At 55.6% G+C, this 22400-nt stretch overlaps 1 protein-coding gene and 1 long non-coding RNA gene across 4 annotated transcripts; one reads left to right on the forward strand and one right to left on the reverse strand.

The window, feature by feature from the left end:
- The first annotated feature begins 320 nt into the window (after positions 1-320).
- TMEM187 (transmembrane protein 187) lies at positions 321-5733 on the forward strand. Of its 3 annotated transcripts, none has more exons than XM_058714225.1 (2): positions 321-1147; positions 4504-5733. In XM_058714225.1, the coding sequence occupies exon 2, from the start codon at positions 4651-4653 to the stop codon at positions 5449-5451; it is 801 nt and encodes a 266-aa protein (XP_058570208.1). In that variant the 5' UTR covers positions 321-1147; positions 4504-4650; the 3' UTR covers positions 5452-5733. The 3 variants fall into 3 exon arrangements, with proteins under 3 accessions (XP_058570208.1, XP_058570209.1, XP_058570211.1); XM_058714226.1 differs by having other exon boundaries at positions 321-1121; XM_058714228.1 differs by lacking the exon at positions 321-1147 and adding an exon at positions 1154-2549.
- An 8989-nt stretch (positions 5734-14722) lies between these two features.
- LOC131502537 (uncharacterized) lies at positions 14723-16259 on the reverse strand. Its single transcript, XR_009257073.1, has 2 exons — positions 15377-16259; positions 14723-15142 (listed from the first exon to the last, which is right to left on the reverse strand). It is a non-coding gene; the product is annotated as an uncharacterized LOC131502537 (long non-coding RNA).
- Positions 16260-22400: the final 6141 nt, after the last annotated feature.

Here is a 22400-nt window from a genome sequence, read left to right on the forward strand (position 1 = left end):
ACAGGAGCCGCTCCAAAGAGCCAGAGTTAGGCCCCGGAGTGGCAACTGTACGGCAGGAGGAGCGGTAACGGCAGGGCGCTCATGCCTCCTCCCTGGGAGCCGCCATCTTGTGTGAAGAAGTAACAACTAAACATGGCGGCAACGGCGGTCGGGCGAGGGGGCGGAGTCGGACTACGTCACTGTTTCCCCCCCACCCCCCGCCCTCGCACGGCTTCTCAGAGCCAAGGCCTCTTAAAGGACCCCCGCGCTGCCCCGGGGCGAGGGCCCAGGTCCACCGCGCGCCTAGCTAGGGCTCAGGCCGCTCTCGGGTCAGGCGCAGGCGCGCCCAGCCCCGCGGCCCACCCTCTCCCCCCCATTGCGCCCTCACGCCTCCGCCCTGGGAGCCGCCATCTTGCCACTTCCCTTCGCCCGGCCGTCCACGGGCGTCAATAGCGACTTTCAGCACAAAACAAAGATGGCGGTTGAGGCCTCTGGTGAATGCCCGGATGAGGATGCCTCAAACGAGCTCGGCCCCGCCCCCCCGGGAACATTCCCCCGGGTCGCTTAAGGAACACGCGCCCGAGGAGTTGTCTTTAACTAGCAGTGGGGACAGGGCATAGGCTGCTGGGGACGGCCGACGGGAAACATTAGAGCTGCAGCTTGGGCCGGAGAGTGGACATGTTTCCGCTCCCCACACCCAGGGGCCGCGGGAGAAGCGGCCCAAGACACGGCGCGGGGGGAGTCGGAGGCGGGGCGAGTGGGCGGTGACGCAGCCGGCTCCCAGGCTCGCCGGCCCCGCCCCCGAGCGCCGGCGCCAGCGCCCGCGCTCTAAGGAAAGGAGACGCGCCGCGCGCCCGGGCCCGCTCCCCGTCCCCCGCCCCGCCGGCTGCAGGGCGGGCGGCCAGGCCGGCGGTACCCGAACCGAGCGGGCGGGCGCGGGAGAGCTCCGTGTCGCCCCGCGTCACCTCGCGTCACCCCGCGTCACCCCGCTCCGCCTGCTTCCCAGAGCCCGGCGCCCCGCCCCGCGCGCAGGCGCAGGGCCGCTTCTCGGGTCCGCCCTTTCCCGAGATTTGAATTTTCCCCAGCCAAGATAGAGAGGCAAATACCCGGATGGTGATCGCTGGTCTTTTCGCGCCAATACTGTAAGTTCTCGCAGCAACCTTAAGAGGTGGGTACTGGCATCGCCCCCATGTGCCAAATCTTGCAGGAGGCCGGCCGGTGGCTGCACGGTCATCTGCACTGGCAGACTCAGGCTGTAGTGCAGGGGCCCTGAGCTGGTGTCTGTGAGCTTGAGGCAACCACAGAGGATTTTTCCACTTTCTCTCAGCTTTATTTCATTTTTATTTTCACCAACCCCGAGTTGAAATTTGGCGTTTCCCGCAACTACGAATATAGGCCACGGAGCACACACGGAGTGTTAGCCTGGTGGCTTTGTCACCAATGGAAGTGACACCATTTCAGATCACTTAGCTTTTGTTGTAGTCATCTTAAAATGAACTCAAGTACGAGACCTGCCCGTACGTCCTGTAATTTAACTTACCAGTAAAGAAGCACATATATTACCATATCACACATTTTCCAAAATATTTTCATACCATCTCTCGACCTGTTAAGTTCATGTTGTAACTCTGTTTCTATGTATTTGGAAGCATTTGTTTGGGAAAGGCCACAGAGACCTGTGGCGGCCAGAGGACAAGAGCCCTGGCCTGTATATGGGTGTGCTGCCAATTGCCCTAAATGACCTTGGGTATTCACCTCCCCTCTATGGCCCCGAGTCCTTCCCCGTAAAATAAGGAAGGTGAGCTGCTGGTTTCCAAAGACCCTGACTGAATTCAGCAGTTCTCTCCCTGGAGTTCAGGAGTCACTGGAGTTGTTCGAGACTTCTTGGGTATCCAGGTGTCCCAGAGTGACCTCACCTGCAAGGGATGTCCCACATTACAGCCCTCAAGCTGGCACCCCCTTATCTGCAGAAAGGCAGCAAGGGTGGTCGGGACAGTCAGGGACACAACAAGCAGTGGTCATAAATGCTACAGGGAAGAAGCCAGCACTGTGACAGGTGACAGTGGCTCCTGCATAAATGCATATAGCCGAGGGAAGCAGGGGAGAGTGAGGAACATGTGTTAACCCCTTAGCCAGGATATCGTCCTGCTTTGCAGAACTTCTCCAAGAGACTCCACAACTGTGGGCCAGTGCCTTTGGCCTTTGTGTGCCAGGTGCTGGGGGAATCTGTAAAGAACTTTGAGGGTCATGTCACAAGGGTCATGGCAGTTCAGGTGTATGGAGGAGCTAGGCCATAAAGTACCCAGCCTGGTCTCCTTGGTGGACTTGGGAAATTGTTTGGATGACATGTCACTTTCAGCTTGCACAAGGGCTCGGGTGGACTCTGCCCAGCAGCCAGAGAGAGGAGTCACTCTCCACGCCCTTCCTGGACCTTCTCTATCAAGCTGATGGTGTTTTGCTCCTGTCCCCAGCTCTTACCCGTGCTTGCTGGCAGATGGGAGGGTCAGGCTAGCACAGGTCCCAAAGGCCTGGCACTTCATGCCACAGAGCCGGGCCCCAGATAGGTGCAGGTGAGCTGTGCCGGCTGGAGTCAGCAGCTGAGTGGGGAAGCCGCTGCAAGAGAATGGCAGCCGAGTGGAAAGTGTCAGCAGACGTGAGGCAGGAGGGAAGGCGGCCTGCAGAATCTCACTCTGGGCAGGACAGACCGGGCCTAGGAAGCTTTCAGGACTCCAGCGGGAGGGCACTTGGACGTGTGGCCGAGAGACTGGGACGTGATCACGCGTGGAGTAGAGAGCCAGCCACCAAAAGGTGTTAAGCGGGACTGGCACGATCCATTCCAGGGGCGCTCTTGCGGAACGTGCTGGGGGGGGGGGGCTGTCGTGCGCAGACCACATTAGCAGTGGGCAGCCTGGGAACGGGAACCCCGGGACAGACCTAGCCCCCTGGACCCAGAGGCTCTTAGGGAAAGAGCTGGGGTGGGTGTGGACCGCAAGCTGAGGCGGAGGCTCACGCTCAATGAGGAGCTGTAGAGTCAGTATGAGGGCTCTGGTTCACTGGGGGAAATGCTGGGCCCCGGTGGTCCTCCTTAACAACGGACCCCCGAGGCAGGACAGGAGCAGGAAAGGCCAGCAGCACCTTCCCCAGAAAACAGAGGCGGCTGCCCAGGGCCACGTGAAAAGCGAAATGGTAATGTGCCAGTGAAAGCATAGGAAGGACAGAGACGTGTGGGCTTTGTGCTTGAATGGCCGAGAATTCAAATTGAGCAGGTATTCACAGAGCTTGGGAAGGAGAGTAGGGAATCAGACCCTGCCCTGCCCTGCCCTTTCAGGGCCTGCGTTGCAGGGGGAAATGGAGCTGTGCCTCGAAAACAAAGGGTGCTAAGTGGTCTCCGCCTGTAAGAACTTAGTCCACACGAGGACTGCTCCTAGAGGTACTGGAGGCATCGCCATTCTACACGTATGCAAACTGGGGCCCAGACCGGTGAAGGCCCAAGGTCACACAATTAGCAGGTGTGGGGAGCCGGAGTTTGAACACAGGCAGTCCCTCTCTTCCCCACCTGCCTGCCGCTTTGGCTTTGAGTCATTTGCAGAGCGCGGATCCTTTTCTCTGTTCCATGGCAACATGCTTCTAGGCTACTGGGCCAAGTCACAGCGCAGCTGGCCCCAGAGCAGTTGACAGTCATGATAACTGCATGTTCTTTTTAAACTGTCTGCTTCTCCAACTGCAGGAAATGGAAGGTTTATTGTGGGCCAAGGGAAGCAGGGGATTTGGGATGGTGTGGTGCTTCGGGGCAGGGCAGGAAGGCCGACCAGGCAGATGCTCTTCCTCCTCCCGCTGTCCTCTCCCCCCTCCCTTCCCCTCCTCCTGCCCCCTCCCCTCCTCCTCCTCTCGCATCACCCCATCCCTTGCCTTGGATTCTAGAACTTGGACCACAGGGAAAGGTGTTAAACTGGATATTTGGTGAAAAGGGCTTGGGGCCAGCTGGAAACTTCAACATTTATGACACCACCGAGGCAGGGAAGCCCATTCTGAATTGTAGCAACAGTCCTAGGAGAGGTTGAAGTGTGTAAATGCAGCGGCTCTAAGGGAAGTAGGGCAGTGAGCCGGGTGTTACAGTACACAGATGAAGGACTGAAGGACGGAGCACATGGGTGTCAGGAGAGAAAGGCACGAAACCTCTAGGGGAGATCTAGATGATTCTGGAAGCCATGAGGAAGAAGGTGAACATGCTGTGGGTAGCGCTTCACTTTTATTTCTGGTTGGTTTTCTTTCTCTCATTTTTTAAGTTTTTTTATTTTTTGAGAGAGCAGGTGAGCAGAGGAGGGGCAGCGAGAGAGAGAGAGGGGTGGGGGGGAGAGGGAGAGGGAATCCAAGCAGGCTCTACACCGTCGGCACAGACTTGGGGCTCGAAGTCAGGAACAGCGAGATCATGACCTGAGCCGGGGTCGGTGGCTTAACCCACTGAGCCCCCCAGGTGCCCCCTGGATGGTTTTCTTTCTAACCACCCTCTTTTTGTAACCACAGAGGAAAAAGGCAGAACGCCCTTCCACTTCTGCTCCCCAGTCGGCAGAGCCACGGCTGGCCCAGCGAGGGGGGCCAGGGCACGTTGCTTGGCGGAAGCCGTGTGTGTGTGTGTGAGTTCTGACCTGCCAGTCACACCTGCGGTTCCGCATGCAGCCCGAGTCCACGCGGGCGCTGTGCCACGTGGCTGTGGCCAGCTGCTTCTGCCTGGCCGTCGTCTATGCGGGGGTTTTCGACGGCGTCTCCATTCAAGTGGGCTACGAACACTACGCTGAAGCCCCGGTCGCCGGCCTCCCCGTCTTCCTCGCCATGCCCTTCAACTCACTCGTTAACGCGGCCTATGTGCTCCTGGGGGTGTACTGGCTGCGGAGGAAGGCGGTTCCCCTGGGGCACCCCGTGCACGCGCGGAGGGCTCGCTACCTGAAGGACGTGTTCGCCGCCATGGCCCTGGTGTACGGCCCGGTGCAGTGGCTGCGGGTCGCCACGCAGACGCACCGCGCTGCCGTGCTGGACCAGTGGCTCACCTTGCCCATCTTCGCGTGGCCCGTGGCCTGGTGCCTCTCCCTGGACAGGGGCTGGAGGCCCGGCCTGTTCCTGGCCATCGAGGGCCTCTCCCTCGGCAGCTACGGCCTCGCCCGGCTGCACCCCTGCGGCTTTGAGGCCGCGCTGGGCGCACACATCGCAGTGGCCGTGGGCCAGGCCCTGCACGCTCACGGGCGCCACGGCAGCGCCTCCTCGGGAAGGCGCTTGGCGCTCGGCGTGCTGTCCTGCGCAGGCTTCGTGGTCCTCAAGCTGTGTGACCACCAGCTCGCTCGGTGGCATCTCTTCCAGCGGCTCACGGGCCACTTCTGGTCCAAAGTGTGTGACGTGCTCCAGTTCCACTGCGCCTTCTTGTTTCTGACCGGTTTAAACACCGGCCGGAGACTTCCTCCGGACGGGAAGGAGCATTAAAGCGCGGAGAGAAGCCGCTTCCAGCCACCGATCGCCGCCGTGTCGCCGGTGTGAAATTTCCTTCCCGGGTGTGATAGATGCGAGGCCTCTGCGGAGGGCCGTCCCTTCCTCCGAAGCCACGGGCTTCGGTATTTAGGGGTGAGATGTTATGCTGTGTGCCACTTACTTTCAAAGAGATAAAGCAAATAGCTAAGTGCAGGGGGTTCAGGGACTCATTGTCCTGTTCTTCTAACTCTTCTGTACTTTGAAATTCTTTCCAAATAAAACGTGGGGGTAAAATGAGCCCGAGAAATCCATCACTCTCACGGCGGCAGGGGAACGTTTGTCTGCAATGGCTTCGCGGTTCAGGTCACGTCCGTGGGCTGCTGACGGGGAGACTGAGTCACAAACCCATGCTGAGCAGACCGATGTGGCATCAGTGACGGCCGTGCTGACAGTAGGTCACACGGAAGGAGCCACGTCACCGCAGACCCTTCACGGAACAAGACAGGGCCGTCCGGATGAAGAAACACAGATGTCAAAAGTTGAATTCTCAATGCAACGTTGCCCTCAGAGCCAGGGTGTGGCTCAGATGTCCTCCGCGGCAGTGGTTACTGAAGTGTCACGTGTCTGTTTCCATGGAGAGACCCAGAGCATGGCATGAGCCAGCCCCGCACCCCTGCCGTCCCAGGCCCTCAGGAACCACGGTCTCCTGATGGCGTGTCAGGCAGGGCCCGGGAGTGGGCATCTTGAAACCCCCCCCCCCCCCCATGCTTCTCGTGCAGACAACGGTGTCCGAAGCAGCGAGCCCAGGGGTGACACTGTGGCTGAAGAGAGGCTGAGGGTTTCTGCCCTCTTCGGACCCTTGAAGGCCATGCTGTTCGTGTTCTTTCTTCCACTTGTTAATGTGCTCTTTTTTTTCCATTTTTTTAATGTGCTCTTTAGACGCCTGTTTTATCCCCCGCTGTCTGAGAGGCGTTCAGTCCGTAGAAACAGAGGTGAAGACAGCGTTCGAGAGGACACTGTGTTCCTTCCAAATGGCCTCTCGGGACGGGCTGCCCACACGCACCCACTCAGTGTCCCCCCAGGCCCCTCTTCCTGGAGCCTGCGGGTTGCCATGTGGACCATTGCTGTGGAAACCGGGTCCCCGTTTCCACAGAACATCCACTGGGATGTTCTGTCCCAGCTGGGCACCCCTCGAGTGGGTGGGGGGTCCTGACCAGGCCACCGCCCGAAGAACCCCACAGGTGGGGGCCCACGAGCGTTGCCTCTGCTTGGGCAGCGGCCAGCCGAGCTCTGCCCCTCCTGCAAGGCCTGGGCAGATGGTGTGGCCTGGCCCGGGGTCTGGGGCCCAGAGGCGGGACGCGCCAGTGCGTGAGGAACAGGCTGGCATTTGCTTGGGGAAACAGCTTTGTTCCATGGCAGTGTGTTAAAGGCTCCGGATGCCTTAGAAGGGGAACAGCGCTCTGGGGGTCACCAGGACGGCCACCCTTCCCTCAGGCCAGAGGGAGGAAGGACCGGGAGATGTGCGTCCTGCGTCCTGCGTCCTGTCCTGTGGGGGCCCAGTGAGAGGTGAGGGTGGGTGGGTGGAGGGAGAGGGGACCAGGGTCTCATATGGGGTGGGTTGCTCTCGGCAGCTGTTTCTGTCACCAACGGGGTGGGTCCCCTGAGAAGTGTCAGGGTTCTGCATAGCTGTGTTCATCCCACACCTTTGAGCAGTAACTTTTCATTTTGTTTCATTTCGTTTTTACCAATACTTATTTAATAAGTAAGCCTGAGAACCTTCTGGTTTTCATTCCACTCCTGTCTGTGTCAGGCTGGGTCCCCACAGGAAACAGGTGGCAGGCTCAGATTAGGGTGATTCAGGACAGTTTCATGGAGAACTGTGCATGCCGCTGGGGGGCTCGGGGGGCCCTGGCGCGGGGGGGGGCTGCACCCAAGGGGACACGGGAGGGTGCGGGGACCTCCAGAAACCTGAACCCCTCTATTCTGCTGGTCTCTGTCCAAGGTTCTCTGATAAAACGCAGCAGCACAAATGATGTTTCAGTCCCAGCCTGTCCCAAATACCACATGCTTGTAGTAAGAATATTGTTTCATTATTTATCCTAAATTCACATTTAACTGGGTATCTTGTCTTTTTATTTGCTAAGTCAGCTGATCCAAGCAAAGCCAGAGGGCGGGAAACTTCTGTTCCTCAGCCCAAGCCCTGGGTTGGGGCCCCTGGAGGAAGAAGGCAGGTGGCTGTGCCCCTGCCCGCCCTCCCCCTGCCCCTGCCCACTGAGCTCTGCCGCCCTTCCCTCTTCTCCTTGGCCCTGTTGCAGTGTGGCGTCCCTCTTCCCGCTGAGAAGCTGGTGGTCACTAGAGGGGCCCTCTCCCTGCTTTGGGCCTAAACGGTTCAGAGGTCCCAAAGCTGGGAGGGATCTCGGAAACCATCTGCCCCAACTCCCTCACTTCACAGAAACTGAAAGTCTACAGGTCCAACTTGGCTGACGGTTGCATCAGAAATGCAGGCATCCCACCTCCGTGCCCAAAGTCCCACCCACGGCGCTGCTCTGCCTGTCCCCGGAAAGGGCGATGGTGGGGTTTCAGCCTGGTCTCCTCCTTGCTTTCCTGTACCACAGCCTGGGAATCCGCACCACCCCACCCCACCCCCCCACCCCGCCCCGGTGAAAACAGCTGTATTGGCTTTGCTGCCCATGGATGGGATACAGGCTCGTGGGGGTGGGGGATGGACCACGAGTCAATGGAGAGGACTGGCGGGATTCTGGGGGCCCTGCCACCGGACACGCAGGCGTGTGCAGTTGCGTGACAGGTGCAGACACTGCCCGAGGGCCCCTTGCACTTTAGTGACGTGCCCGTGGCTGTGGCTAATCGTGGGCTTCTTCACCCTGTCCTCATCTGGTGCTCTGACTCCTTCCCAGCTTTCGTTGCCTGCAAGGGTCCTCCGCTTCCATGCCCTGGAACGAGCCGCCTTTATCTGGGTCCGTCTCAGGAGTGTCCTCGAAGGGCATGTGGGTTTGAAAACCCTGGGCTGCTTTTCCACCTGACGCTCATGATTCACGTTTCTACCAGCGACATGGAGGCCACCCCCGGCCGCCCCGTACCAGAGAGGTGTGAGCGCACGTTTTCACTTTGTGCCAATCTGATGGTGGCAAAGCGAGATCTCATCGCGACTTTAATTCCTGCCACCCCCTCCGTACACTGGCACACACGCGCACATGCACGTGTGCAACTAGTGCTCAGGGGCTCGTCTGTTGCAAGTTTGGATTTGTCTGTCAGTTGCTTGTTGATATCCTTCCCTCCTTCTGCAACTGTCTTTTCTTAATTTGTAGGAGCTCTTTTTTATATTATAGACATTAATCACTCATCTGTCATACAGAGACAGAGTGTGAGCAGGGGAGGGGCAGAGAGAGAGCGAGACCCAGAATCCGAAGCAGGCTCCAGGCTCCGAGCTGTCAGCACAGAGCCCGACGCGGGGCTCGAACTCACGAACTGTGAGATCATGACCTGAGCCGAAGTCGGACGCTCAACCGACTGAGCCACCCAGGCGCCCCATGCAACTGTCTTTTCTTAATTTGTAGGCGCTCTTTTTTATAGTATAGATCTTAACCATTCATCTGTCATACAGATGGTAAATACGTTTTCTTTATCTATCGTTTGTCTTTTGACTTTGTGGATATTTTAAAGTAACACGGTTGAAGATTTACAGAGTCCTGTGTGTCTAGATGTCTGTCTTTTTCTACATAGTTTTTGGGTTTCAGGTCTTGCTGAAAACATTTTTCTGGGTGCATAGATTATACTTGTCAAACCTTAACATCTCCTATGGCTGCTTCAGATCTCTTTCATTATAAAATTTTAATTATTCAAAATTATTCAAAGATTATTCAAAACAGGGGTACCTGGCTGGCTCAGTCGGTGGAGCCTGCGACTCTTTATCTAGGGATCGGGAGTTCGAGCCCCACGTTGGGTGTTAAAGATTTAAAAAATTAGTAAAAACCGTAATTGTAAAAACAGTTAGAATCTACGTGTAGAAATAAAACAGAGCGGCTGTTATTGTCAACATGACAGTTTGCCAAACCAGAGTTAGCCGGTGCTCTGGGACAACAGCTCCCTCTCACCTGGGAAGATCTCCGTAAGTTGAAATTTTTTAAAAATTATTTTATTTAGTTAACACACAGGGCAATATTGGTCTCAGGAGTGGAGTTCAGTGATTCATCACTTGCATACAAGACCCAGTGCTCATCACAAGTGCCCTCCTCAATGCCCCTCACCCATCTAGCCTGTCCCCCACCCACCTCCCTCCGTCAACCGTCAGTTTGTTCTTTATTGCTAAGAGTCTCTTATGGTGTGTTTCCATGTCTCCTCTTTTGAAATCTTTGCATGAGGATGAACTGGGTGATTTATGTCCTCCGCTGAGGCCCCAGATACCCATGTGATTAGGGAGCAACTCTTCCCCTTCTGAGTGGAGGCTTGTATCCCGGGTCCTTTCCGTGGTCGCCGTGCCCATCGCCAAGACGAGCGCTGCGTGCACTGGGCCTGCGGCTCGCTGATTTCCGGGGCCTGGTCCCTGGGGGTCTGGCGAGCCGCCCAAGCCCGCTTGCCGTCTGCAGCCTGGGCCCCGGGAGCATGGCAGGTGCTTCCAACCGTGGTCGTGTTTTTCTAGTCTTTTTTCCATTTCCTGCCCTTCGCTTTGATCTTTGCCCTCTGTGTCTCTTCAGAATCGCTGACTTCTGGTTCTACTTCTGCGTCTTCTTTCTCAGCCCTGCCTCACTTCCACCCGGGCCTCTGCTGGGCTGTACACGCTGCCGCCATCTCGCCGGCTCAGGTCTCTTCCGCTGAAAGACGGGAAACCCGATGGATTAAATTGGAGCCCCGTCCCTGCCTTCCTGCCCCAGAGGAACGCACCGTGCGGAGATGGGGACACCCTTGCCCCACATGCTGTCATACCTTTCCCACGGGTGAGAAGTCCTAGGGCGTGCGTTGTGACTTTCCGTAACTGTGCCACATGGTCCAGACCTTGTATGTGCGCCCCTGCACCTGTGAACCCACAGCCATTTCAGCAACCTCTTCCCTGAGCCATTTGGCAACTTGTAGCCAGGTGCAGGGGCGCACGGGGGTACCGGATACCGTCGGAGGATTCCCCAGCCGCTGACCTAACACGGTCTTGAAAGGGAAGAAGATGGGGCGCCTGGGTGGCTCGGTTGGTTGAGTGTCTGACTGCGGCTCAGGTCATGATCTCACGGCTCAGCCCGTGAGTTCGAGCTCCGTGTCAGGCTCTGTGCTGACAGCTCGGAGCCTGGAGCCTGCTTCGGATTCTGTCTCTGCCCCTCCCCTGCTTATCCTCACTCTCTGTCTCTTAAACATAAGTAAACATTAAAAAAGAAAGAAAGGGAAGGGGAGGCAGACACCTGCTCCCACGTCGATGAACCTCGGACACACGGCTGAGTGAAAGAGGCCAGACATGAAAGGACAGATACCGGAGGACTCCGCTCCTATGGGCTGCCCGGAGCAGTCGGATTCAGAGAGACAGGAAGCAGGGTGGGTGTGGGGCGGGGCGGGGGGAGGGGGAGGGGGAGTTGGCGTCCACCGGGGACGGACTTTCACTTTGGGACGGTTGTTCTTTATGCCACAGAGCCGAACACTTACAAATGGTTCAAATGATACATTTTATTTCTGCACTTAACCATATTAGAAAACACTCGGTGTCGACCTTTGCCTTTCACCAGCGGGGTGTGCTCTGGAAGTTCTGTCTCCTGCCGAGGGGAGGGTGCTGGTGAGCAGCTCAGCGGGGGTCCGTGGGGAGGGGGCCCCGGCTCCCCACAGCTGGCTGGCCTTGGAGACGGGGAAACGCGCATCACACTGCCAGATGCTAACAGTTCTCGAGGGCTTACCATCTAGGAAAGTGAGTTTAGAGAAGTTGAATGACCTTCAAGTTCAAGGAGGTAGGAAGTAATCAAGGTGGGGTTTACCCCGGGGCTTTAGACTTCCCTCCCTTGGCTGTTGGCTGTTACTTTCTTGTTTGTGACTGAAGCCCTCACCACCGTGACTTGGGATCCAAATCTCATTTTGAAAATACACTTTTATTTTTTTAATTTTTTAAGTGTTTATTTTTCAAATGCTTATTTATTGCTTTTTGAGAGACAGAGCGCAAGCGGGGCAGGGGCAGAGAGAGAGGGAGACACAGAATCCGAAGCAGGCTCCGGGCTCCCTGAGCTGTCAGCACAGACAGTGCCCAATGGGGGGGGGGGGGGAGGGAGGACGAACCCAAGAACTGTGAGGTCATGACCTCAGGCGAAGTCAGAGACTCAACCGACTGAGCCTCCCAGGTGCCCTGAAAATACACTTTTAAACTGAGATCTACATCACACCCCATGCCATTCGTTCTTTTAATGGGTACAAATCAGTGGTGTTTTGGTATATGCTCAGGGTCGTGCAACCATCACTCCTGTCTCATTGCAGAATGTTTCCATCATCCTGAAAAGAGCCCCTGGACCCATGAGCAGTCACTCGTCAGTCCCTCTCCCCCCGTCCCCCACCCGGCCACTGACACCCACTCGTCTGCCTCCATGGATTGCATGTTATGGACATGTCATAGCAATGGAATCACTCAGTATGTGTCTTTTGTGTGCGGCTCCTTTCGGTCAGCGTGTTTCCCGAGTTCATCCATTTTGTGGGGGTGTCTCTCTTCCTTGTAAGGGCCCCAGAGTATTCCGTCGTGCGCACACACAACCGTCACTTATCCGTTCGTCCTGCCGCTTCCACCTTTTGGTCCCTGTGGGTTACGCCATGGCGTGCACGGATGTTTTCCTTTCTCCTGGGAGCACAGCTGGGGTGGCAGGACCGGGCCATACGCTAATTCCACGTGTGATTGTCGAAGCCGCCACACCGTTTCCCACGGGGGCAGCCCGTTTCTCACACGCCCACCAGCCAGGCAGAAGGGTCCAATTTCTCCACAGCCCCGCCAGCTTTTGTTATCAGTTTTTGATCGTGATTGATTTTCACGTGGCAGGATGCGTGGTGGGCCAGGTGCTGACAAGGCAGGCCCGACAGATGTCACCTCTGAGGGGACTTTAGATGGGGGCGCGGTGAGAGATTGTCATGGCATATCAAAACCACAACATGCAGGCATGCGCTGCTTACTAGAGGCACACCTAACATATGACTGCAGAAGATTACGTGTGAAAGGATGAGGAAAAAGATAGTGTTGGGCACCTGCTAGCCCAGGGAACTGGAGAGCTGTGGGACAGAGTCGACTCTGGCACAAAACAACATTTTAGGAATAATGTTAAAATAGTTTCAAAATACATAAAGCAACAATCGACAGAACTCCAGGGAGAAATAGACAAATCTAACATCGTGGAGTTTTCTGTGGGCTTCCCTGGAAGGTATCGGGAGTCAAACAGAAAACAGTCTGTGACGCTGCAGAAAATGTGAACCAGCCTGTGACCTGACCTTTCCCTGCGTGGACAGCGGAGGCTCCGTGAAACCAACCCCCAAGGGTAAACACCCTTGTGGCCTCTATCCCTACACATTGCTTTTGCATGTTTGACAACTTCGCCTAAATGGAAGCATATGACCTGTGACATTTGTACACATAACAGGACATCTATTCCTTTCTAGAAGTGAGTGGCGTCCCAGAATACTGACACAGGGAAACTAGAGGGACCCTGTGAAAAACTGCTTTATTTTTCCCCTGCTTTTCCTGCTTCTGTTCAAGAGCTAATGCTTTCTTTGGAGTCTTCCAGCACAGCAGGTGACATCTAAGGAGTCACGGGCGGGGTTGTCACAAAGGCTTTCCAAGCCCACGGACTCATCAAGACCCCTGGCACCAGGGCGCCGGTGACTTCTCGAGGACACGTCGACCCTCGCCCTTGTTCCTGAATTACGCAAAAGACGTGCACCGGGCCGCTGTCCTCAGTAACAAGGCCAGGCCCCAGGCAAAGATGAGACGCCTCCCCCTCTCCTTTCTGAGCGTCCCCGATGCTCCGTCTGTATGTACATTCTCTCTCAATCAACCCCGCTCTCATTTCCTCTGCCTCGCATTTCATTTCTATCCTGTGCGAAACCAACGACCGCCTGGCCTGCTCCCGCGGGACCCCCTCTGAGTCCACGGACCCAGCCAGCCTGCGTCAGTGCGGATTCACCAGTTTTGTCGATCTGTTCATTTTGCTAAGGGGCATTCGGTTTCTTTGCAGCTGCTACAGACAGTCACCCACACGTCTTTGTGGGGACAGACGCATTCATGTGTTTTTGGTAGAACCTAGCAGTGGAATTGCTTAGGGTAGGTGAAGTTCAAGTCCGTAAGAACTTCTTTCATAAGGTATCCACAGTGGCTGTCCCAGCTCACAGCCCACCCCCCACCCCCCCGCCCCGGGTCCATATCCTCACCGACACTTGGTATGACCAGTCCCTCTAGCGTCAGGCATTCGTCGGTATGTGTGAACTCTCTTCTGGTTTTCTCTTGCACTTCCCCTTGACTCAGGAGGTGGACCTTCTCTTCCTCTCGGTCAGCCAGAGTGGGCAGAGCCAGAGACAAGGGCGGCAGACAGACCGGGAGAAGAGGGGTTTCGGGAAGGAGAGGGCAGGAAGGCCGGGGGAGGGGCAGAGACCAGCTGAGAGAAGCACTGCCCCCCCCTCCAGGGGCCAGGCTCCGGGCTCCTCACTCTCTCCCGGGCTCTGGGTGGGGCCCCTTGTGCCTTTGCTCCAGGCTTCCTGGCTCCAGACGGAGGGGCCCCGATGCCCCCGTGGGCCGGGGCAGGGGCCTCGGGGTTTTAGGGCACACTCCCGCAAGGGACGGCTAGGGAGGCAAGGAAATGGACATTGCCAACATGGGCCCCAGAATAAAGAGAACAGCCGAGCGGAGAAGAAAATGGGGAGAGACGTCAGTCTCAGACCTTTCAGAAGCAAGTAGTTCTGGTGTGTGGAAGAAAAGAAAGAAAAGCTTCCAAATGTGTTTTATGAAAGTGGAAGGACCTCTCCTCCCAGGAGAACATTAGCACCACAGATGCCCCGTCTGTGGGTTCGTTCCAAGAGTCCGGGCTGACGAATGGACGCAACTGGTCTCCAGACTTGACAAAAACAACAACGAGGAAGACTGCGGATCACTATCACTGATAAATAGTAACGCACATTTTGAAAATAAAAATATTGGCTGATATAATTTCCAAAGCAGATTAAGAAGTAAATATACTTTGCAGTACAGTCACGAATGAGACGGGTCTGGTTTGGGCTCCCCTGGGGCCCCTGATCTAATAGAGGACATGAACTTATTTATTTTTTTTATTTTAGAGAGAGAGAGAGAGAGAGAGAGCACAAGCAGGAGAGAAGGACAGAGGGAAAGAGAGAGAATCCCAAGCAGGCTTCACCCTGGGTGTGGACCTGGGGCTCGATCTCATGACCCTGGGATCACAACCCAAGCTGAAATCAAGAGTCAGCCACTCCACTGACTGAGCCACCCAGGTTCCCCGAGGAGAGGGATTTAATAAAAAAATAATTTAGCCCCCCCCCCCCAAATATGTAGTCAGAAAGTGTGACATTTGTATTTGGGGTGGGGGTACAAGGACTATTTCCAGGCACAAGAAATAGCACTCGGCTTGCTCTGCACCTGTGTTTTAATGACAAATTCTAGCCGTGTGACCTTGAGGAGGTCAGCTAACCTCTCTGAACCTTCCCCCTTTAACCTATACAATAGAAATGATAACTGTTGGGGTGCCTGGGTGGCTCAGTCGGTTAAGCGGCCGACTTTGGCTCAGGTCATGATCTCGCGGTCCATGAGTTCAAGCCCCGCGTTGGGCTCTGTGCTGACCGCTCAGAGCCTGGAGCCTGTTTCAGATTCTGTGTCTCCCTCTCTCTGGCCCTCCCCCATTCATGCTCTGTCTCTCTCTGTCTCAAAAATAAATAAATGTTGAAAAAAATAAAAAAAAAGAAATGATAACTGTTGCTTCACTGTATTGAACTGTGCCCATATAATTTATCATCTATAGAACAACGATTTCAAGAGTAATGGGGGGGGGGCATGTGGGTGGCTCAGTCAGTTAAGCGTCTGACTCTTCATTTCGGCTCAGGTCATGATCTCACGGTTTGTGGGATCGAGCCCCGCGTCGGGCTCTGCGCTGACAGCCAGGAGCCTGCTTGGGATTCTCTCTCTCCCTCTCTCTCTGCTTCTCTCCCACTCATGCTGTCTCTCAAGTACATAAACATTAAAAAAGAATAAAAGGGTACTGTTTCAAGAAAAAAAGGAGAGAGAGAAAGGAAGGAAGGAAGGAGAATGAATCAAGTGAAGTTCATGTCAAGAGTGCACAGATGATTCAATTAGGAATTATGTTACTATAATTAGTAATATGAATGTATCAGAGGGCAAAAACATGACATCAGTAGATGTCTAAAAGATATTTGAAGCAATTCCACTTCTGGGCGTAAACTCAAAAGAATCGCAAGTCGGGACTGGAACAGATATTTGTACCCCAAGCAACCAATAATGAATGAATAAACAAAATGTCATATGGATAAACAAAATGTGACAAGAGACATACAATGAAACGTTCTTCAGCCTTCAAAAGGAACAAAATTCTATGTTTTTAAGATTTTATTTCCTGGGGGGCGGGAGGGAGGGGAAAGTGGGTGACGGGCATCGAGGAGGGCACCTGTTGGGATGAGCACTGGGTGTTGTATGGAAACCAATTTGACAATAAATTTCATATTTAAATAAAAAAGATTTTATTTTCAAGTAATCTCTACACCCAGCGTGGGGCTCAACCTCACAATCTCGAGGTCAAGACTCGCATGGTCCACGGACCGAGCCACCGGGCACCCCAAAAAGGGATAAAATTCTTTTTTTTTTAATTTTTTTAATGTTTATTTATTTTTGAGACAGACAGAGACAAAGCATGAACAGGGGAGGGTCAGAGAGAGGGAGACACAGAATCCGAAACAGGCTCCAGGCTCTGAGCTGTCAGCACAGAGCCCGACGTGGGGCTCGAACTCACGGAGTGCGAAATCATGACCTGAGCCGAAGTTGGCCGCTTAACCGACTGAGCCACCCAGGCGCCCCAAAAAGGGATAAAATTCTGATACACGTTTCAACACGGGTGAACCTGGAAAGCCTGCTAAGTGATATAAGCCGAGACAGCAAAGGATGCATAGAGTACGATTCCGTTCTATGAGATCTCTGAAGTAGGCAAACAGAGAGACAGAGTAGGGTGGCGGGCGTGGTGTGGGGGCACGGGATGGGTGCTGGGGAGTGGGTCTCTGCGGGGGGACAGAGTTCAGTCGGGGAAGATGGCGACGTTCAGGGAATGGACGGTGGGGGTGAACGATCTGAACTTAAATGCCACTGAACTGTGAACAGCACAGTTAAAATAGTCGAAATGGTAAATATTTTTTTGAGAGAAAGAGCGCGCCTGAGAGCAAGCAGGAGAAGGGCAGAGGGAGACCAAGAATCTTCAGCAGGCTCTACACCCAGCACAGAGCCCCACGCCGGCTCCATCTGACAACCGTGAGATCGCGACCAAAACCAAGAGTCCGACGCTTAACCGACTGAACCACCCAGGCGCGCCGAAATGGTAAATTTTACGTGCCTATTTTGCCACGATGCAAAATAGAAGAAGAAAGGTTGGTGCCGGACGTCAGCTGGGAGCGAAGCATAGTGTTCGGTTCCAAGGGAGGGCATCCCACGAGAGGGATCCGGCCTCGGAGGTCACTAGTTCCCCTTCTCCCAGACCCCATCTAGTCAAGGTACAGACAGGGCCACCCAGGGTCAAGGACACTCCACCTCTCGATGGGGTAGTGGAAATGTTCTGGAAGAGCAAGTGGAATGGGAAGTATTATTCCAGCCACATTTTGTTTATATATATATATATATATATATATATATATATATATACACATGTATGTATCAAGCCACAGGGCAGAAGGCAAGTCAGATGATTGTACGGCCGAGAATTCCAAGAGAATCAAGTGCCAAAGAATTCCAGGAAAGAAGCGAACGCCGTCAGAATTAACCCCCAAACAGAGTGGTTTCTACGCAGAGTCAAGTTACAGGATGCGGTGGGGAACCCTGTTCGGTACCCAATTCCTGCAGCGACACCACCACCCGCAAAAAGTGTCATTTGCCGAGATGTCAGTCGCCGTTTCTCTTGATGACCAGGCCCCACCCCTGTTGAGGGCTGGTCCCCAGCCCCAGCTCTGACTGGCGGGAGACAGCGAGGTGGCGGCGAGCCCAGCGGATGCCTTTACCAATCGGGGAAGGGTCCTGGGGTCCCGTCCGCCGGAGCAGCCTGGCCAGTCCCCCTTTCTCTTGGGGCTCGTCCGGTTGGAGCATCGGGTTCACCCCTTGAACCAGTCTCGGGAGTGGCCTCAATGCCATGGAAACAGACACACGTAGTCCCCCTTAAGCTGTCAGAAGCCAAGTGCATCGTTTTCCAGGACTCCTGTAGGTACTGTCATTCTGGTTCTTACTCACGATGGTGTCCATCTTCAAGCATGACCCTTGTACCCGATTCAAAGCGCTCCCCGGCGCGAGGACTCCCGAGTCGCCTCTCAGCCCTACCTACCGCGCAGTCCTTGCTGCCAGCGGCCCTTTCAGTAGGACATGCTTGTGGGTAGAGCCAGTGAGACAAGCCACCGGAAACCCCCGTCTCCTGGCTGTGCCAAATGGTGGCCAGCGGGCTGTCCGTGGCTGGGCCCTCCCTGGCTACTCATCACGCCAGCCCTGCCCGCCAGGACCTCCACCACTTCTAGATGAGACAGGGTGACCCAAGCAGGGGACGAGACCCCCATGCCTTCCCGTCAAATGTCACACCAGCCGGAGCCCCTTGTTGCCAGGGCATGAGTGTGACAGCGGGAGGTCTCGGGAGGGCCAGTTCTGCTCGGTTACGCCTCCCGGCAAGCTCCACGGAGCAGTGGTTTCCCCCACATGCGGCAGGTTTTGACCTCAGAATGTGAGCAGCTCAGCAGAGAACTGAAACCAAAGACAGTCACCCGGCTTCTGGTGTCCCAGCACTCACATGCCTTTACTATGCCCGGAAATTCTTGTCTAGGAAGAGGAAGTTGCAAATAACTTGATTATTTCAGGAACTTCCCCCAAATCCATTTATCCAGACATGAAATTTAAATCAGCCAATTAGCCAGCCCTCACCAGGGTCAGAGCCCCCACCTGAGAACGCTGATCAGGGGGTCATTTATTCTCGGACCTTCCCTCCAAAGCCTGTGCTTTGAGGCAGCCACTGATCTTAAACAACTTCACTCAACCCCCATCAGATGCTGTCCTTGAGAGTCCTGCCTTAAACCAGACTTGACAAACCTACTTGAAAACACCCCACCGTTGACCTCACACTTCCAAGAAGCTTGATTTCGCTTGACTTTGGGGGGAGTGGGAGCCACCATGGGCGGCGTAGGGATCCTGGCTGGGAAATGTGAAACCAACATCCTTTTCTAGCCCCGTGTTAAACCACACTGGCGGCAGACATGACTTCCTGTCCCCCCTCCACCGTCAAACTGGGTAAGACCAAAGTAAATGAACTTCTGGCTCCAGAACATACCTGCTCCTGGAAGGTAAGACCCAACGCTTCCTGGAGCCTCATCTGGGCTCTTCCCGAGTCATGCCCCTAGGCTGTGTGCACCAATCCAAGGTGACGATGTCATAGCCTCGGCCTGGCCTCCGGTTCCTACCCTGAAATCGCCACAGGCTCTGAGGCTCTGTGCGTCTCTGTTTCTACTGCACTGACCCCAGTAGACTCAGCTTTGTTTGCTCAATGGGGTTTTCCGGTGGTTGTTTTGGGGGACCCATCACCAATAGCTACAACTGGGAAATGGGGGGGACCCCCTTTGTTACCTCTGACGGGCTTGGTGGCTTTGGCGGCTGCACACAAGGTAGAAAGAAACCACACACGTGTTCGGTTCCCGAGTGAATCAGCCCAAAAGGCAGAAAAGTGTCGGAAGCCAGACGGGTGCCCCGATCCCCTGCACGCCTCACCTGTGCGCAGGGCCTGCGAGCATTCTTCCCGGGCTTGCCACCTTGCGTGACTGCCTGTCTGAAAGGCAAGGACGGTTCACCTACCACGAGCGTAGACTGTGCCTCCGGACCTTTGGAGGCTGTGGCTGCATGTGTCACTTTTGTCCTATTGAGTTTTTGACTTCTTTTGGAGACAGTTTTGGAGATCTCTCTTTTGCAAAGAAAGTCGTTCATCTAAAAGGTATTGGCATAGTTATCATTAGTACTTAGTTTTTGTTTGAATTTCTTCCCCAACCTGAACTTTATTTAGAAGCGTGTTTTAAAATATCCACTTGGCTTAGCAGGTAGTTTTGGGAATGTTTTGTACACATTGGAAAAGTGCGTATCCTGTTTGTGGGGTCTTTTGAATAAAACATTTACACGTTAAAAGATAAAGTCATAAGAGAGGAAACATGAGCGACCTTTCAAAATGATCATGAAGTGGGAAAAGCCATTTAAAGCCTGATGGTGCAAACCAGAAGCCATGAAGAAAAACATTAGTAAATTTTTGCATGGAAACCGCCACGAACAAAGTCAAAGATGCATTGTTAACCCAGATGGAATATTCGCCACACGCGCGTGGATAAGTCACAGCTATGATCCCGACTATGCAAGGAACTCTCCTAACCAACAAGAAAAAGTTGTGAGGGCCGCATGGGTGGCTCAGACGGTCGGTTAAGCGTCACGACTCTCGATTTTCACTCAGGTCACGATCTCAAGGTTCGTGGTTCAAGCCCGGCGTCGGGCTCTGAGCTGACAGTGTGGAGCCTGCCTGGGGTTCTCTCTTTCCACTCCCCGTTCTCTGCCCCTTCCTGTTCGTGCTCTGTCTCTCAAAATAAACTTAAAAAAAGAGAAAACGTTGTGGAACTCTTGGCACAGATAGGACTAGATGGTACGCAGAAAAGAAGTTCAGAGGCTGATGAACATAATGAAGAAACTGCGAATGAAAAGCGAGCTCAGCTTTTTCACTGATGACATTTGCGAAGGTGAAACTTCTGGCCAAAGCCAGTGTTTTGCAGGCCGCTTGGGTGACATCTGGCAAAATGATGTAGCAATCCGGCTGCTAGAAGTCTCCGCTGAACATAGCCTGGCCTAAGTGTGCAAAAACACACGCGCAAGGACTCCGGATTGTTCACGACAGACAGAAAATCTGGGAACAGCCTGGGTGACCTCCCAGAGAGTCCTGGCACAGTGCATGTGTCGTCAGCCCACACGGTGTCTGCTCTGGGGTCTCCGGAGAAACGGAGCGCGGTCCTTCTGTGCCACAGGGAACAGCCTTTATGGACGGTGGGAGGGGGGGCGGAAGGTGCGGGGCCGGGGTGTAGGAGTCACGGGAGGTGACTGGAGGTTCGCGCAGCCACTCTTGGGGGAGGACACTCCAGGCTGAGACGGTGAGGACACGTCTGTACCGTTTGCGCGTGTTTGTAACGAGCAGGTATTTTTGAAAGGAAAAGTTTGTCTTCAAAAACTGGTCTCTCAAAATGTCCTGGCTAGGGAAAGGGGGGGGGGCATGGTGGCCGGGAGCGGGAGTTCGTGTGATCCCAGGTTGGCTTCACTCCCGGTCCGCTCGCTGGTTGCCTTAGAAACGAGCTCAACGTGGGGGAGTCGGTTACCTCGGGCAGCCACGGAGCCAGTGACTCAGCAGAAAACCCCACCCAAGAGGGAGGCCTCGCTCACCGGTTGTGCCCGCCGACTCCCATGCTCTTCTAGAAAAACAGCAGCGGGGGAGTCCTTCTGGTGGCACATTTGCAGTGTCGTGAGGTGATGGGAAATGCCGGGGGAAGAGCGGCGGCATCGTGTGTGTGCGCTGGCCCGTCCTCGGGGGACCCCGGTCCCGGGCGCCGCCGGCCGTTGGCGGTGCCGAGTGGCGGCCCCGAATCGGGCGCTGCCTTGTGGCCGGTCCCGCTGACGGCGTACGGCTCGCCCCCCTCCCCGCCTCCCCCTCCCCCTCCCCCCCCCCCCCCCCCCCCCCCATCGCGGGTGGCCGCGACAGCGGCCCGAGAGCAAGGGCTTGGCCCTCGGCGAGTTTTAGAAAAAAAACCCGAAAGCCAACTGAGACAACCCACCCGCCGAATGCGGGTCGTAAAGCAGCCTGGGCACAGATCTGTCCTGCACGAGGGTACACCGACGGGCGCAGTCGAACGTGTGGTTTGCGTGAGGCGCCCCCGCTGTGGGCACGAGCGGGGGGGGGCCGAAGAGGGTGCAGCGCGCTGAGCCCCGCGGGGGAGGAGGCCGCACGGCCCCGGGCAGGGCACGGGTGCCTGCAGGGGCAGGACCCGCAGGGTGGCGGCCCGGGCCCGGGCGGGGGGTTGCGGAGGGGCCGTAAGGTGCGTGGGAGACAAGCGCGAATGGGAGAGGACAGGATCGTCCTGAGGGTCCCCAGGCCACGCCAGAGCGCGTCACACCGAGCGTCTCCGAAAGCAGTTGCCAGAGCCGGACAAAAGGTATGTTCCGGCCAACGGGCAGCGGGAGCACGACTCGAGGCGCTCCGGCCCTTGAGGATGGCCGAGAATCTCCCCGAACCCCGCATTCCGGGAGGTTAGGGCATCGCGAACATCAAACAACAGAGCTACGAACAAAATCACAACTAGGCACGTTATGACAGGGAAAGCTGGCGTTCGGGGGGGCAGAGAGGGTTGGTGAGGACCCGAGCTCCGCTGGCGGGAAAAGACAGATTTTGGAACAAGGCTGGGAGCGTGTGACCACGGCAGACCCCCCCCACCCCCACCCCCACCCCCCCAGCCTTAAGGTTCCTCCTGAGAATGTACCAGACCCCACCCGCTCCCCTCAGGGTCCCCTCAGGCACTAAAGACCTGGCTAAAAATAAGACCGCGGAAGGAACGTGTGGCCCACAAGGACCCGTATGGCCACAGACCACGCCTTCCGCAAGGGGAACCAGGCAGTCGGGGCCGGACAACCCAGCACCTAGAGCGACCCGGCCGATGACGGTAGGACCTGAGAAGGACCGAGGAGGAGGGGA

This window comes from Neofelis nebulosa, chromosome X (genome assembly GCF_028018385.1).
Source record: "Neofelis nebulosa isolate mNeoNeb1 chromosome X, mNeoNeb1.pri, whole genome shotgun sequence".
Taxonomy (NCBI): Eukaryota; Metazoa; Chordata; class Mammalia; order Carnivora; family Felidae; genus Neofelis; species Neofelis nebulosa.

Bases quoted from the DNA above. Each gene is read 5' to 3' on its own strand.
- TMEM187 (XM_058714225.1), top strand. From the start codon at position 4,651: ATGCAGCCCGAGTCCACGCGGGCGCTGTGCCACGTGGCTGTGGCCAGC.